Below are 18,423 nucleotides of genomic sequence, written 5' to 3'. Positions count from 1 at the left end.
GGTCGCAGTGTTTCAATTGTTGAAGAGAGAGAGAGAGAGCGAGAGAGAGAAGTAACAGCTATTGACTTGCCAACTTTCCTTTATGATCTTGATCCGTCGATGCGTTGTTGCTGTGGCCATTCATGTATGACCCCTCCATCCTTTAGCTAGACCGTTCTTCCGTGGCGGACTCGTCACCCAGGCAAGGGTGGACACACACACAAGCCCCCACCGGTCTCGTAGCGTCTCTCCTGGTGCATCTGAGGGGTGTTGCCCCAGACCCTACTTTTATCCCCACTCACGGGGTCTCAGGTGTCAATCAGGTTGGGATGATGCAACCCATCAAACCAGCCCACTCTAGTTGCCCCCTGAGGGGTTTCAATGAATAGAACAGTACTCAATAAACAATCCTTCTCCAAGAGACAATAGCAGTAATCAGTGGTTCCGTTCCGCTTTTGTTAGGAGGAGACATTCCATTTTGTGTATCTCTGAGTTGTCTCTCTCTCATTAACTGACATGAGTGTTTATCAATAATAACTGTCTTGGCAGCTTTCCTGTGTCTCTCTCATCTCCCTTGATAACAGCATCGGAATAGTAGCCATTTGCGATTCTCCAGAAAGGGGGGGGGGGTGACTTTGCACCCTTCTGCCCATCAGAGTTGCTCCTCATTCATAACAATAAAAACTTAAATTTACAAAGCTGATTTGTCCTCTCTTCACACATGCTGTTCTTCCTGCACTTTATTTCAAATTTCCAACATCAATACCATTTTACTTTTTTATCATTGTTCTCCACAATTATTTTACAACTCCACTCATGCCAATCAAACATTTGAATTTAAGGCAAGATTCTCTCTCTTTTTCCACTGCCACTTCACTGGAATATTTTGTTCACAAACTTGGTCATCTCAGTAATATCTACCAGATCAATTTATGCCATTAATTCTTCTGCCTTCAAATACTGCATTTTAAACTCAAACTTATTGTTCTGATTTTGGTGATTAAGCTCACAAAATTAGCTCTGTGTCAGCAAGCCATAGAAGGTTGATTAGGAAGTCTGAACAGTGGTGTACTGTAGGAATCAGTGCTAGGACCCTTTGTTCAGATATATTAATAACTTTGACTATGGATCTTTTGGGAGGCTGAAGGTTGATAGACAAGAGTTATAGGGTAGCAATCATACTTAGTTTGCAAGATGCAAGTACCTGGATGACCATCAGGAGAGAGAAATTGAATAGATAGTCAGTGTAGTGTATCCTGTGGCCATTCCCTTCAAATAACAAGTATACCACTTTGGATACTTGATGTGGGGAGGGGGGTACAACCTAAAAGGGAAGGCACAAGAGCCAGGTCTCTGGCACGGAGTTTGTTTCTGTGACTCGGGTGGGGGGGGGGGGGGGGGGAGAGTGTGAGAGTGATTAATTGACCCACAGGAACAAAGTGGAGATTCTGTGGATGAGAATGAGACTCCTAGGTGGTAGGCATTCTTAAGGGGATCCTGAAAAATGAATATAGGGAGTTAAAAAATCAATTTAAAAAGCAAAACCCCAGGGTAGTAATCTCTGGATTGCTGCATTTGCCACATTCCAGTGAGGGTAAGAATAGGAAGATGAACATGTGGCTGAAAAGTTGGTGCACGGGATAGAGTTCCAGATTTATGGATCATTGAGATCTCTTCTGGAAAAGGTATGCCCTGAACAAAAGGACCAGGTTGCACCAAACTCAAAAGGGGCCAATGTTCTTATGGGCATGTTTGCTAGAACTCTAAGGGACGGTTTAAACCAGGTCAGCAGAGGGATGGGGAACAGAGTGTTAGGTTACAATATGCAAAGAAACTGTGAGCAAGGACAGGCAGTAGGTAGGGCATACATGCAGTTAGTTGGATGGGTTGAAATGTATTTACTTCAATGCAAGCAGTATTAATAAGAGTAAAGAACCTCAGGAAATAGAATTATGAAGTTATGGCCATTACAGAGAATTGACTGATGCAATGGCAGGACTGGCTGCTTGATATTCAGTGGTTTAGATGTTTCAAAAGTGTCAGGGCGCAGGTGAAAAGGGTGGGGAAAGGGAATGACTTTGCAAATCAGGGATAGTATCATAACTGCAGAAAGGGAAGAAACCATGGAAAGATCATCTACTGAGTTAGTGTTAGAAGTCAGAAACAGGAAGGGAGCAATCACTCTATTGGGAGTATTCTATAATCTCCCTAAAAGCTACCAGGACACTGAGGAGTGGGTAAGTAAACAGATTTTGCAAAGGTCCGAAAATAAGTTTTGTTGTCATGGGTGACTTCAACTTTCCTACACTGATTGGCACCTCCTTAGTACAAAAGATTTAGATGGGGCAGAATTTATTGTGTGTTCCTGACATAGTATGTGGACAGGTCAGTTCAAGGAAAGGCCATACAGGATCCAGTACTGAGCAATGAACCTGGTCAGATGATAGATCTCTTAGTAGGACAGCACTTCAAAGGTAGAGACCACATAACACCAACATTTAGCCAAAGACAAGCAGACAATATAGGAAAGTATTTAATTGGTGATGGGCTCAGGAAAATGCCACTGGAGAAATGTGGACATTGCTTAGGGACCACTCGTATGGGATTCTTGATAAGTTTGTCCCACTGAGACAAGGATGGTAAAGAGAGTTGTCAAGAGAGATGAACCGGTGAGTCTTACATCAGTGGTGGACAAACTACTGGAGAGGATTTTTTAAAACAGAATTCACAAGCATTTGGAGAAGCATGGTCTGATTAGATAGAGTAAGCATGGCTTTGTATGAGTTCCAGGAATAAAAGGAGTACAAAAACAAAAGAAAGTGATCTCAGACTGTATTATATTAGTAAGAGCAATAGTAGTCTAGGAAAGATTGGGGCACATTAGGGAGAAAAATACCAGATGATTGAAAAAGAGAAAATTGGTACTTTCATTTAAGAACGACAGCAGGGATGAGCCAAATAATTACAGGCATGTAAGCCTAACATTACTACTGAAAAAAATCATTGGAAAAAGTCTAAACCACACTTAGAAAGGCAGGGATTAAAGATATTAAGCTAGCCTCATTAATAAAGAAATCCAGTCTGACCAATTGCTTTGCAAGTTTTTTGAACAGGTAACAAAATGTATTGATAATGGTAATGGTGATGATGCAGTCTGGACTTCAGTAAGGTGTCTGACAAGGTACCAGTGGAAAGCGAGTTCAAGAGATTAGACTTCACAGGATCAGATACAAGTTGGCAAACTGGATCCAAAATTGGCTTATTAAGAATGACGGTGAAATACTGAAGCTTGAGATTAGAAGATTGTATTCTAATGGTGGTATACCAGTGGTAATCTACAGGGATTAATAATCCATATTACACACACACATCCATTTTTTAGACAAAATATTGGTACTGTTGATCATGTGAAGGATAATTACAGATGCAATACAATTTGGTAAAATTAGCAGAGAAGTGGCAGATGAGATTTAATCCTGCACAGAATGCAAGAACAAGGATGCCATGGTACACACTGGACTACTGTGTAGAGTTTTGGTTGCTACACGAAGAAAATGCTTGGCAGTGTATGCCGGAAATTCACCAGAATGTTGCCTGGGTTGCAGCGTTTCAATTATGAGACTAGATAGGTTTAATTTCTTTACTTGTGACAGAGGACCGAAGGGATTGGAGAAAAATATACAAAGTTATGAGGAGCATTGATAGGTTGAATATCTTAACAGGCCTCTAAAACTAGAAGATGTAAATTTAAAGGGCAGAAGGATTAAAAGTAAATTTTCCACTCAGAGATTGGCTGGAATCCACAATTCAGGATGTTGAGTGTGTGGTGGAGGTGGGTGCTCTCAATATTGAAGTATCTAGATGAGCCCTTGACTACCACAGCACAAGATGACATAGACCACACGATGGTAATGGAAGTAATACAGTTGTTAACAGCAAGTCACGCAACATGTGAGTGGAAAGAAACTGAAACCCTGCATCAGGAGAGAGTGGAGAGGCAAGATTGCCAACATAATGAAAAGAGTGGTGAGAAAGGATTCTAAGGAACTGGTGGACTGAGGAAAGGTGTAAGATGACAGGCAGATAGTGCTGGGTAGGGGAGATGAGTGGGGGTAGAGTTGGAGTTCTGCAGCAGGTGGGGTGAGGGGAGTATGAAGATAGGAGACCACTGCTGGAAGGAGACAAGCGGGAACATGGAAGTACTATCAGAGTTGGATTTGGATAAGAAGGGAAGATGGGAGACACTGGGAGAAATGAATGACATTTAAAACCAGACTTGGAGAAGGGGGATATGTGGGGAGATGCATGTGAACCTTTGACTCACCTGGAAAGACTGTTTAAGCCCCCGGATCATGGCAAGGGTGCTGGTGCACGACCAAATGTCAACATCTACTACAGGGGCAAGGGAAAGTGTCAAGGATAAGGGAGGGATAACTGTGGAGAGAAACAGCAGAACAGTGGATCACAGGAGTGGTCCCTGCAGAAGAGAGAAAAGGGTGGGGAGATGATATGGCTGGTGGTGGGATTTCATTGCAGCTAGCATAGGTGAGTACTTGATAATTAGTAAGTCAGCTAAAAATTCTGTTTTTGTGCTGTGGAATTCCGATTCTAAAACTAACACTTCAAATTTAATGTGCTTATGCATTAATATAAACTGCATTCAAATGCAGTCACTAAGAAAACAACATTTCAAGAAGCTAAAGAAAATCTCAGGATCTAGATGTTTTTCCAATTGAAATAGAACTTGACTCATCTCAGCATTCAACTATAATAATCTTCAATTTAATGTAAACAGTACTATTCAACAGCTACAATTAACGTACGGGGACTGAAAAGATACGTTCAGTCATAAATATCTTACCCATTCAAAGAAGATAGCACCTAACTCCTCTGTTGTATTCTTGCATTTCTGCTGTAACTTTGTTTCTAAAAATTAAAAATTTTAAGCAACTGTTAATATTTTTACTAATTCTTAATATACTTAAGGCAATCAGAAATTTTAAAAAGAAAAAGCATGCAGCATCCTGGAAAGTGACACAGTTAACTATTCTGGATCCATGACATTTTAACAATTTTCGTTTATTAATGGTATTCATTCACATAAGTGATACAGGAAAAGAACTTGTATTATTTTTGCACTCCAACGAGAGAAATACAAATGTAGATGGTTGAGGAAAAGGTTTTCACATATTATTGAAATAACTATATTTATTTAGCATTTGGACTGGCCAATACTTATCCAGTGCTGCCACCCAAAAAAGTGACCATAGCAGGGTGGGGCACTACAGGTTTTTACAAACACACACATACCATGAGCGATTCATATTCTTAGAGTACTCTTCAGTTTTATTTTTGTTATTCTTTAACAGTTGCAAGAATCCCAAATTATTGTGGAGAGGTCTGGGACCAAAGAGTACAAAATTGAAGGACGTTCCTTTAGAAAAGAGGAGGATTTCCTTTAATCAGAAGGCGGTGTATCTGTGAAATTCATTACTAGAGGGCTGTAAAGGCCAAGTCATTGGGTATATATAAAGCGGAAGTTGATAGATTCATTAGTAAATCGTCAAAGGTTATGGGAGAAGACATAAGTATGGTTTTGAAAGGGATAATAAATGGAATGAATAAATAACACAGCAGACTTGGTGGGCTGAATTGCTTAATTCTGCTCCTATATTTTATGATCATATTTTAACTTTAAATTTGTTTTATTAAGCCAAGTCCAACCCTAACTGGTCATCCTTGCCATAAGGCCAAACTAATATTGGTATCATGAAGCTTTTGAAGCAATGTAACAGCTCTTTAAATCACATCAATATTTTCCTTGATTAAATAATTTGAGGCTGACAGCATAAATAATTAAGATGACATAACAAATAGGAGTAGGGCATTCACGTCTGCTTAGCCATCTAGATCGTCTCCACGTTCCAGCCAGATCTCCATAACTTTTCATACCCCATCTATCCATCTCAGTCTTGAATACACGTTTCAACACCAAGATAGAGAATGTGTAAAATAATCATTGTTCAGTGAAGAATTTCATCCTCTTCCCCCACCCCCACTACAGTGCTAGTTTACTTTCATTAACTGCCACAGCGTCACTGCACTTTAGCAACTGGTCGTGACTTTCAGATATACCTCAATGCTCTGATCAAATTAGGCAGGTAAGTTTGTCAAAACTGTGTGTGCATTTAAATAACGGAGTATGATTGCATGAAATGATAATAGCCCAAAAGGATAGTCAGGAGGTAAACAGTTGAGACAAGAACCTTTCATTCCTCAGTTGAATCCGAAGTGAACTCGTTGTGGCACAACTTGATGGATGCAATTTAAAATATTCCCATTTCAGCCTACTACAGCTGAGAATCACAACTGCATTCAAGGTCTGTATGGTTAGTAAAGATGTTTTAATGTGATTGAACAACCTATTGCTGCTTAAAACCGATGGAAAGAATGCCTCTTGTAGCCATACTTCTCGCCACTGGATTCCTCAAAGGAAACATGGCTGTTGCTTGGGGCTTTCAACTCTCAGTACCAATTACATTGCAGGCAGACATACAGTCTCTAGCATAGAAAACTGATGATCTGAGTTGGGGTGCTGTATCAAATGGACATTAGGAATGCTTATGTCCTCTGCTTCATTGAATCCTGGTTAACTCCTTCCCTACCAGACGCAGTGATTCAGATTGACAGGTTCACTATACACCGTCAGGATAGGGCTGTTAAGGCTCTCAAAAGAAGAGGTGGAGATGAATATCTCACGATTGACTCCTTGGTGCACAAATGTGTCAGTGATGTCCTGATTCTGCTCATCAGACCTGGAAAACCTTGCAATGAAGTGTTGGCCATTTTACCTGCCACAGGAAATTTCAGTGATCATTTCGGTAGCAGTGTACATTACACTTCAGGCCAATGTCAAACAGGCTCTAGATCAGTCTTTCTTAACCTTTTTACCCTGGAGGAGCCTTTGAAATAATTTTCAGGTCTCAGGGAAACCCTGCGTAAAAATTATTACATTGACAGCTCATGATATGTTAGTGTGATCAGTAAGTTGTAGATATAATAATCTAAAAATGATTGTCAATATTCTTTTAAGAGAATGAATTTTTAGCCAACCTTTCTTGAAGAAAAAAAACAGGTAGTCAAGCTTAGCTTACCATTCTTGAAATTAAACTATTTTTTCCCCTTTCATAAATATTAAAAATTCATTAGGCAAACATAAATTTCTGTTAAATAACTGGCTTAAGCCAAAATGGGATTTAATTTTTCTAAAGGTAGGCTTGGCAGATTTAATTTAAATAAAGCTTACAGTTTGATTTTAATTAAAAGCTTTACTGCTCGTTTTGAGATTCCAATAACAGATTAAAATAATCAGCACTTCTATGTGTCATATGGTGGTGATTTGCAGTTAACTATCTCTTCAATTTTGCTGGAGCCATTCAACACACGCAAGGGTTATGGCCTGAAACTCTGATTGTACTTTTTTTCTTTAGATGCTGCCTGGCCTGCTGAGTTCCTCCAGAATTGTGTGTGTGTTGCTTGGAGTTCCAGCATCTGCAGATTTTCTCTTGTTTGTTGTTTCTGGAGTCATTGCTGTATTTATAATTTGTTATGCCAGACTAGGCACAACGGAACGGGGTTAATTAAATACAAAAAAAAAGAACGGCATAAAAAATAACTGAAAGAGAAAACTGCAAAAAAATACAAAAACTTCACAATACAATTCACTTCTAACATACACAATATACCTTTTGCAACATTTACAACAGCTAAGTCTGGAGGGAGAGGCTGACATCACAGCCTAAGTTGGGCAAGTCCATTCAATGCTTTGAAAACATACTCCTCATCAGCCTACTGTCCTTCCCTCCATGCAATACAGCGCTCACCATTGGCTTTCCAACTTCCCCTCTGTGCAATACAGTGCTGACCAAATATGAACGGCTTTTCCCATCTCACATCAAAAACTGAGAATAAACCTGGTCCTACTGCGCACTGATATACTGGGCTGAGAGACCTCTAATGAGATTGTGAATGGGCCTGCTCAGTCACTGCCCACCACTGTGAGTGCCAACATCATGCGTAGTGCAAAGTTCAAACAAAAATTTGCTTTAAAAAAAAATCATGATTTCTCATGGAACCCCGATTGAGAAACCCTGCTCTAGATGACCTGAGCAATGTGATCAACGTACACGAAACAGCACACCCTGACACCTCCACCATCATTTTGAGGGACTTTAACCAGGCCAACTTGAGAATGTTACCAAATAATTATCAACAAATCTAGAGGAAACAACACACTGAACCACTGTTACACCCCCAGAGTGCTTACCAATGCTATTCTATGCCCACACTTCAGAAAGTCTGATCATCTGGTTGTATTTCTACTCTTGAGTATAGGCAGAGACCGAAGACTGCAGCACCAATAGTGAGGACCAAGAAGGTATGGAAAAGGGAAGCACAGGAGCGCTTACAGGACTGCATTAAAGAATTCATCTTCAGATCTGGATGAGTATGCAGCAGTTGTTACCAACTTAATTAAAGCCTGTGTGGATGAGTGTGTACCTACGAAAACTTGCTGTACATTCCCAAACCAAAAACCGTGGATGAACCAGGAGGTACGTTGTCTGCTGAAGGCTAGATCTGTGGCATTTAAGTTCCGTAACCCAGGTATGTACAAGAAAACCAGATATGATTTGCGGAGGGCTACTTCAAGAGTGAAGAAACAATTCTGAGTGAGGTGAAGACGACATCCGATGCACATCAACTCAGGCAGGGTTTGCAGGACATTACTCGCTACAAAACGAAACACAATAGCATGAATGGCAGTGATGCTTCACTACCAAAGAAGCTCAATGCCTTCTTTGAAAGGGTGAACATAACTACATCTGTGAAGATCCTCACTCAACCCCAAACACCTGCCTTCTCGCCATATCCTTTGATGTCCCGGCCAATCAGGCTTTAACTATACCCACAGACTTGGCCTCTACCGCAGTCTGTGGCAGAGCATTCCACAGATTCACCACTCTCTGGCTATATAAAAAAATACCTCCTCACGTCTGTTCTAAAAGGTCACTCTTCAATTTTGAAGCTGAGCCCTCTAGTTCTGGATAGCCTCACCACTGAAAACATCCTCTCCACATCCACCCAATCTAGTTCTTTCAACATTTGTTAAGTTTCAATGAGATCCCCCTACATTCTTCCAAATTACAGTGAGTACAGGCCCAAAGCTGCCAAACACTCATGTTAAGCCCTTCATTCCCAAAATCATTGTCGTGAACCTCCTCTAGACGATCTCCAATTACACATCCTTTCTGAAATATGGGGCCCAAAACTGTTGACAATACTTCAAGTGTGGCCTGACTAGTGTCTTATGACGCCTTAGCATTATCTCGTTTTCCCTTGTTTTTCCTTCTATTTCCCTTGAAATAGGTACAATAGGTACTTTTAATGTCAGAGAAATATATACACTATATATCCTGAAAATATTTTTCTTCACTAACATCCCCGAAAACAGAGGAGTGTCAACATCGCACTTACCTCTTTACCACAGACTCAACCTGTAAATTAACCTTCTGGGAGTCTTGCATGAAGACTTCCAAGTCCTTCTGCATCTCTGATGCTTGAACCATCTCCCTATTTAGATAATAGTCTGCACTATTGTTCCCTTTACCAAAATGCATTATCGTACATTTCCCAATGCTGTATTCCATCTGCTACTTTTTGCCCATTCTTCCAATTTGTCTAAGTCCTGCTGCAATCACATTGCTTTCTCAGCACTACCTACCCCTCCGCCTATCTTCGTATCATCCACAAACTTTGCCACAAAGCCATTAATTCCATTACCTCAATCATTAACAAGCAATGTGAAAAGTATCAGGTCAAACAGTGACACCTGAGGAACACCACTAGTCACTGGCAGCCAAAAAGGCCCCCTTTATTCCCACCCACTGCCTCTTACCTGTCAACTATTCATCTATCCATGCCAGTATCTTTCCTGTAACACCATAGGATTTTCTCTTGTTAAGCAGCCTCATGTGTGGCATCTTATCAAATGCCTTCTGAAAATCCACATAATTGGCATCCACTGTCTCTCCTTTAATTTACTCTGATTGTTACTTCCTCAAAGAGCTCTAACAGACTTGTCAGGCAAGATTTAGCTTTACAAAAATCAAGCTGACTTTGACTTATTTTATCATTAGTCTCCAAGTACCCTGAAACCTCATCCTTAATAATAGACTCTAACACTTTCCCAACCACTGAGGTTAAGCTGACCTATAATTTTCTTTCTTTTGCCTTCCTCTTCTGATAGAGTAGAGTGACAATTTCCACTTGCAATCTTCCAGTCCTCCGGGACCATGCCAGAGCCAAGTGATTCTTGAAAGATCATGATCAATGCATCCATTATCTCTTAATCAACCTCTCTCAGGGCTCTGGGATGTAGTGCATCTGGTCCAAGTGACTTATCCACCTTAAGACCTTTGAGTTTGCCTCACACTTTTTCCTTTGTAATAGCAATGGCACTCACTCCTGCTCCCTGACACTCACAGACCTCTGGCACACTGCTCATGACTTCCACAGTGATGACTGATGCAAAGTACCTATTAAGTTCATCTGCTATTTTTCTGTCCTTCATTACTACCTCACCAGTATCATTTTCCATTGGTCCAGTATCAACCCTCACCTCTTTTTTATTCTTTATACAAATGAAAAAACTTATAGTATCTTGCTTCATATTATTGACTAGTTTACTCTCATATTCCATCTATTCCTTTCATGTAGCTTTTTAATTGACTTTTGTTGGATTTTAAAAGCTTTCCAATCATCCAACTTCCCACCCACTTTTCTTTAGCTTTTACGCAGTCCTTAACTTCCCTTGTCAGCCACGGTTGCCTGCTCCTGCCATTTGAGAAGTTCTTCTGTGGGACATATCTATCCTGCACCTTGCGAACTATTCCCAGAAACTTCAGCCATCTCTGTCCTGCTGTCATTTCTGCCAGAATCCCACTCCAATCCACCTGAGCAAGTTCTTCTCTCATGCCTCTGTAATTCCCTTTACTCCACTGCAATACCGATACATGCGACTTATGCTTCTCCCTCTCATATTGCAGTATGAATTCAATCATATTATGATCACTGACTCCGAACAGTTCCTTTACATTAAGCTCCCTAATAAGATTTGGGTTATTACACAACACTCAATCTAAGATAGTCTTTCCCTGAGAAGGCTCAAGCACAAGCTACTCTAAAAAGCTATCTTGTGGGCATTCAATCTCACTCTCTTTCTGACTTTATCTCCTTGCTTATTGATGTCTCACATTACAATTGTGTCATTACCCTTTTCAATCTCAACCCTACATCTAGGCCATTATCTGGAGGCCTATATATGATATATAGGTTTTTTTTTTAACCCTTGCAATTTCTTAATTCCACCCACAAAGATTTCAACATTCTTTGACCCAATGTCACCTCTTTCTAAAGATGTAATTCCATCTCTTACCAACAGAGCCACACCACTGCCTATGCCTTCCAGCCTGTCCTTTTGATACAAAGTATATCCACTGATGTTAAGCTACCCCCCCATAGACTTCTTTCAGCTATGATTCAGTGATGCCCACATTCACCTTATTCCAAATGCTACGTGCACTTAAATACAGCACTTGCAGTCTTGCATTCTTCACCCTTTTCAATTTTGCCTCTTGTACAATTTAACTCTGTGTTGTCTGCAGTTCTACCTGATCATTGACTTGTCCTTCTTACATTCATGTTACATCCATCATCTACTTTTAAACCTGCTGGCTCATCCTCAGCTCTAAAATACTGGTTGCCATCCCTATGCCACATTAGATCAAACCACACCCAACAGCTCTAGTAAACCTGCCCACAAGAATATTGGTCCCCCTCGGATTCAAGTGCAACCGTTCCCTTTTGAATGAGTCACATCTGCCCCAGAAGAGGTCCCAATGATCCAGAAACCCTTATTCTGAATCCCTGTCCCCTGCTCCCATTCTTCAGCCACATCTTTATCTGCCTCCTCATTCTATTCCTATCTTCACTGTCACATGGCACAGGCAGCAATCTCGAGATTACTACACCTGAGGTCCTGCTTCTCAGCTTCCTTCCTAACTCCCTGTAGTCTGTTTTCAGGACCTCCCCCCCCCCCCCCCTTTTCTACCTATGTCATTGGTACCAAAATGTACCACGACTTCTGGCTGCTCACCCTCCCTTTTCAGGAATAGTGGACACATTCAGAAACAGCATGGACCCTGGCACCTGGGAGGCAAACTACCATCTGTGTTTCATTTTTGCATCCACAGAATCTCCTATCTGTCTCCTTGGTTACAGAGTCCCTTATAACTGCTGCAATCCTCACCAGTTACAACCCTTCTGAGTCACAGGACCAGACTCAGTGCCAAAAGCACGGCCATTGTTGCTTCCCCCCAGGTAGATCATTCCCCCCCGAACAGTACTCAAAATGGAGTACTTATTGTTGAGTGGGGTGCTCTCCACTATCTGACGTTTTTCCTTCTCTCTCCTGAGGGTCACCCATGTATCTGTCTCCTGTAGTCTTGGGGTGACTACCTCCCTGTAGCTCCTGTCCATCAATGCTTCACGTTCCCTAACAAGCCAGAGATCATCGAGCTGCAGCTCCAGTACCCTAACACATTTTCTAAGGAGCTGTATCTCTATATATCTGGTGCAGATGTGGCCATCGGAGAGGCTGGAAGTCTCCGGGACATCCCACATCTGACATCCAGAACAGAACACTCGCTCCGTAAACATACCCCCTATTCTCTTGAGTTAAATAAGAAAAAGAAATAAGAAATAAGGAATGAACTTACCTTGACTCTGCCTGTTCTCAACGAAGCCTCGTTGAGCCAAAGCCTTACTACTCTGACTTAGACTACTCCAATGATGATCGCTAAGCTAGGTGGTACCACTCTTTCATAGAGACTAGGTTTTTAAAGCTCTTCGCCAGATATCAGGTTGTCTACCAGGAGGATGAAGCCTCGCAACATGGCAAGACCTGATGGAGTATCTGGTAAGGCTCTGAAAACTTGTGCCAACCAACTGGTGAGAGCATTCAAGGACATTTTCAACCTTACTGCTATGGTCAGAAGTTCCCAACTGCTTCAAAAGGGGAACAATTATACCAGTGCCCAAGAAGAGTAGTGTGAGCTACCTTAATGACTATTCTCCAGTAGCATTCACATCCACAGTGTGATGAAATGCTTTCAGAGGTTGGTCATGGCTAGAACCAACTCATGCCTCAGCAAGAACCTGGACCCACTACAATTTGCCTATCGCCACAACAAGTCTACAGCAGACAGTATTTCAAAGGCTCTTCACACGGCCTTAGATCACCTGGACAATACAAAGGCCTATGTAAGGATGCTGTTCATTGACTATAGTTCAGCGCTTAACACCATCATTCCCACAGTCCTGATCAATAAACTACAGAACCTGGGTCTCTGTACCTTCCTCTGCAATTGGAACGTCAACTTCCTAACCGGAAGACCACAATCTGTATGGATTGGTAATGATATCCCCTCTTCGCTGACAATGAACACTGGTGCACCTCAGGGGTGTGTGCTTAGCCCACTGTTCTACACTCTCTATACCCATGACTGTATGGCCAGGAATAGCTCCAATGCCATTTATTACCGTAGATTTCGCACTACAGAGCGCACCTGATTAAAAGCCGCTGGCTCTAATTTTAGAAAGAAAATCAATTTTGTACTTGTACAGGCCGCACCGGATTTTCGGCCGCAGGTGTCCCACATTGTAATATGAGATATTTACACAGAAAGATATTACACGTGAGGATTTTTTAACTTTTAATTAAATCCATATGGTAACATAAACAAATACATATTGCAAATGCTTTTTTTTCGAACCGTGCCTGTAACGCGGCTACTTTTAAATATACGTTGCGTATACTTTTTTACTGAACAACATTCCAATATCTCCTAACGACTGGTAAAAAATATATATACTGCAGCCTACCAGGAAAAGTTATTGATCGCCTTTAACTTAAAAGCAGCGTTCGCTCAGATCTAATGCCGCTCGCGTAATGCGCTCGCCCCCTCCTTCCCGTTTATCGCAAACCGGTATTTCCCACAAGACGCGGCGAAACCGGGTGTGACGCCATAGCATCCCGCGATGTAGTACAGAAAACAAATATAGTTAAAACACTTCTAACTTTAACTAGAAAATGAATTACTAAGCGAAAATATTATAAACTAAATAACTGCCATAAAGGCAGCACAATGCTTTTCTTCGAGTGTTTTCCATGTTGATGAGGGTGAGTACAAATGACTGATTTACAATAATTTAATTGTGAAAGTGCGCTTGATTTATCGTACAATTTCATTGGACCTCTGTGAACTACTCATCAATTTTATTGGTCTACTGTTACCAGGCAAAATGTTTTTGGCGGCATGAAAAAAAATCATGTATTAGCCGCACCGTAGTAAAGGCCGCAGTGTTCAAAGCTGTTCAAAATGTGGGAAAAAAGTAGCGGCTTATAATCCGACATCTACGGTAATTTGCTGATGATACAACCATTGTTGGCAGAAACTCAGATGGAGGGCAAGAGGGCATACAGGAACAAGACATACCAGCTAGTCGAGTGGTACTGCAGCAATAATCTTGCACTCAATGTCACAAAGATGAAAGAGCTGATTGTGGACTTCAGAATGAGTAAGATGAGGGAACACGAATTGATTCTCATAGAGGGATCAGAAGTGGAGAGAACAAGCACTTTCAAGTTCCAGGTGTCAAGATCTCTGAGAATCTAACTGGTCCCAACATGTTGATGCAGCTATAAAGAAGGCAACACAGCAGCTATATTTCATTAAGGCTTTGAGGAGATTTGGTTGTCAACTAAAACATTCAAACTTCTACGAATGTACCGTGGAGAGCATTCTGACAGGCTGCATCACTATCTGGTATGGGTGGGGCTGGGGGGGGGGGGGTACAGCACAGGATCAAAAGAAGCTCCAGAAAGTTGTAAAATCAGCCAGTCCTATCTTAGGTACTTGCCTCTGTAGTATCCAAGATATCTTCAAGGAGTGGCACCTCAGAAAGACATGCCCTCGTCTCATTGTTACCATCAGGTAAGAGGTACAGAAACCTGAAGGCACACACTCAGTAATTCAGGAACAGCTTCTTCCCCTCTGCCACACGATTCCTAAATGGATGTTGAACCCATAAACACTACCTCACTTTTTAAAATATTATTTCTGCTTTTGCACTATTTTTAATTTAACTGTTTAATGTACAAATATAATTACTGTAATGAATGACCTTTATTATTTTTTCTATATTATCATGTAATGCATCATACTGCTGCCACTAAGTCAACAAATTTCACCAGGTATGCTGGTGATATTAACCCTGATCCTTATTCAGTTTGGGTGAAGTTATTCGAGGGAATAAGCAGAAAAATGAAGACAATAAACTTTTAGCCCTGATCTTACTTAGCAATAGAACATACAAACAGGTTTGTGAACAGATTATGTAATTGATCACTGTACATAAGGTAATTTTCAGGCATTCCCTACAACTGATTCTTGAAGGACTTCTACTGAGACACACTAAAAACTGCAGATACTGGAAATCTAATAAAAACTGAAAATGCTGGGGATATCCAGTAAAAGAGCCAGGATCTGCTGAGAGAGAAAGTTAATATTTCAAGTCAATTACCCTTCATTAGTTGAAGGGTCTCTGACCCAACAGGTTAACATCTTTTCTTCTCTCCTCAGATGCTATTTTACACATCAATTTGTTTTTAGAAGTCATTATTTAAGTGAAATAATTTCAAAATCGCATATAGCTTGGCAAAAGCTGTGTAGGAATTGTAACTTGGGCTCCCCATCTGTGTGCGTGCAAATAATGAATAAAGTTGTCAATTGTCTGAGTGCCTCCTCAATAAAAAAAAGCCCAAAATCACATCTATAAGCTCAGTATCAAATACCCATGGAGAGACTGACAAAGGTCAAAAGATGAATTTTTGCCATTACAAAGCTGTTTTAAACACATTCCTTCGAGGCAAAACAACTCAAGAGAACCACAGCGAAACAAAGTAAAAACCACTAGTGGCGAAAAGCCAAGACAAATGCATAGTTTTTCCTGCACAGCTTACACAAGTAGGGTTACGTTTTGCAGGCGTCCTGTCTACACATGGGCTATTTTATATATTTGGGAACTACCATAAAATGCAGAAACGCAACGCAACTGGATGAAATGCGTTGCAGCCTGTTGTTCAGTTTCCCCTTAAATACGCATTCGATTGGGTCACCAAACATTACAGAAGGTTTTGTGTTAACAGGAATTGTTGGCAGCAGAAAGGACAACGGAGCTATTATACCCCTCTTCGGCGAAGCCATATTTATGAGTTAGGGAATAACGACCGATAGACCAATAAAGCAAATTCTTTCTTTGCCCTAAATTTTATTTACCTAAATCACAACTTTATTTGTTTTTTTCCCAAGCAATGTCCCATTTGCTTTGTATTTATGCGCTTTTAACCGAGGTAGTTGAGAACATTGAGCTTGGTAGTCTGTCAATCACCTGCTAAATTGAACGGAGAAGGATAATCGTGCCGGAACTCATCCACTTTGTTATTTAGTGTTAAACAAAACTCTCTGATCAATCAATTGACGAAACGGGTTGCATCAGGGTGCTACATTCGGACCCTTGAGAACGTTTGCAAACCTACAATCAGCTGAAGCCCCCGACCCATCTGCGCAAAGATGACCATGACACACTTTGGCAAAAGAGATCTCAAAGAAATAAGTACACTTTTTAAAAACTAAAACCTAGTTCAAGCCGTTGTCTGTGGTACATACCAAGCAGCTGAAACCGTCTCTGACACAATGAGCAAGCGGCGGCCCTCGCACTGCCTTCACGGCCCTCCGCCATTTCGTTTGCACACTGACACCACGTGGCAAGTTATTCCCGCCCGTTCGCGCGCCGCCGCCCCTCCAGACTCGCCCGTTAGTGTTCAGTCATAAATCTCAGTTTGTTTTTTTAAATTAAATTTGAGGTCGGACGACTGTAAAAGAACTGTGAAGGAGCGGAACAAAGCTTTTAGAAATTCTAGGCAGTGCTTCATCTTTCATACAATATAAAAGAACTCAAGCTATAGTGAGAAGGGCAATGAACTTACTGTGATGGCGTTGCGGAAGAGATCCAGGTACGATACAGAAAATTGGGGAGGGGGCGAGTTTAGAACACTTCCCGATTTTGTTTGTGGAGAGAAAGTTGGCAGTCGCGAGGTAACTGTAGAAGTACACCCTGATTGTGCGCTTCTGTGCTCTGATTCGATCCCGGTCTCGACATCTATTAAAACAGGTATTTCAAATTGTAGGCCAGACATTCTTCTTGAGATTGGACTATGTCTATCGAGGCTGCAGGGTCGAGTCTGTGTGTACATTTCATGTGGGTTCCTGCCCATGTTGAGGTTGAAGAAAATGAGGTGGCAGACATTCCTCCAAAGCAATCACTTAAAATTAAAGATAATAAATGTAGTGGTGCCTTTTGCATAAAGGGATGAAAGCAATAACTAAATAAGTCTACTCAATCACTGCAGCAACAAAGTTGGGATAAGGAAAAGATAGCATTTATACAAAACTCAGAAGATGATGGGAACTCAACTGGGTATAAAAGGAGGACAAAGTTATACTTGCATGTTTACGTATTGGACATACTAAGTTGAATAATTCCTTGTTCAGAATTAATATGCATGCACTTGTCAAGAAACTGCAGCATATATTTGAATGCATTTCCTATGAGGTGCAAGGGAAACATCTACCGTAATTGCTAAATTAAGAACTTTAGGAGAGACACAGTTTAACATGGAAAGTTTGTCAGGCTATCACTGCCATCGTAATGTATATAATTGTGTATTTGTAAAAAGCATAGATACTTTAAGATATTATTTGGGATTTTTGGGGTATACTTCCTGCCTCTTTGCTCCACACTCCAACTCAATAGGTGGCGGTAAAGCATATTAAGTTGGTCTGCCCACTGCTAGTAAACTTTACAAGAAGAATAGGAACTATGTCTGATGTATCTCTTTTAATTTGCATTTGGACTCTTATAAGTGTACTAGACAGAAGAAGAAAATCATTCATATTATCAAGGGAACGTGTTTATTGAGGCAGTTAATGATACATTAGCTTATTATTGTAATGTGTAGTGAGATACTGTGAAAAACTTTGAAATGAGCACTGTTCATACAGATCAAATCATTACATAGTACATCAAAGTAGTGCACAATAAAACTAATGATGCTTTGTGGTAGCTAATAGTAGTGTTCCTATGCCACTCAGCCACTCCCACACAGGAGGAGTTCACATGCTGTCCAAACAGGGTTATCAATAAGCTACCTCCTCCCATAGATGCTGTCTGGCCTGCTGAGTTTTGCCAGCATTTTGTGTTTTT

The 18,423-nt window shown here is 40.9% G+C and overlaps 1 protein-coding gene across 1 annotated transcript in view; it reads right to left on the bottom strand.

The window, feature by feature from the left end:
- Positions 1–16,899, bottom strand: part of LOC140726032 (RING finger protein 17-like) — a 51,258-nt gene extending 34,359 nt beyond the window's left edge. Inside the window, exons 1-2 of the mRNA XM_073041928.1 lie at positions 16,827–16,899; positions 4,841–4,905 (exon numbers count right to left, since the gene is read on the bottom strand). Coding sequence (XP_072898029.1) covers positions 4,841–4,905; positions 16,827–16,899 — 138 coding nt within the window. The remainder of the gene's footprint in view (positions 1–4,840; positions 4,906–16,826) is intronic.
- Positions 16,900–18,423: the final 1,524 nt, after the last annotated feature.

This window comes from Hemitrygon akajei, chromosome 4, assembly GCF_048418815.1.
Source record: "Hemitrygon akajei chromosome 4, sHemAka1.3, whole genome shotgun sequence".
Taxonomy (NCBI): Eukaryota; Metazoa; Chordata; class Chondrichthyes; order Myliobatiformes; family Dasyatidae; genus Hemitrygon; species Hemitrygon akajei.
This window is presented reverse-complemented; position numbering and strand designations above follow the sequence as displayed.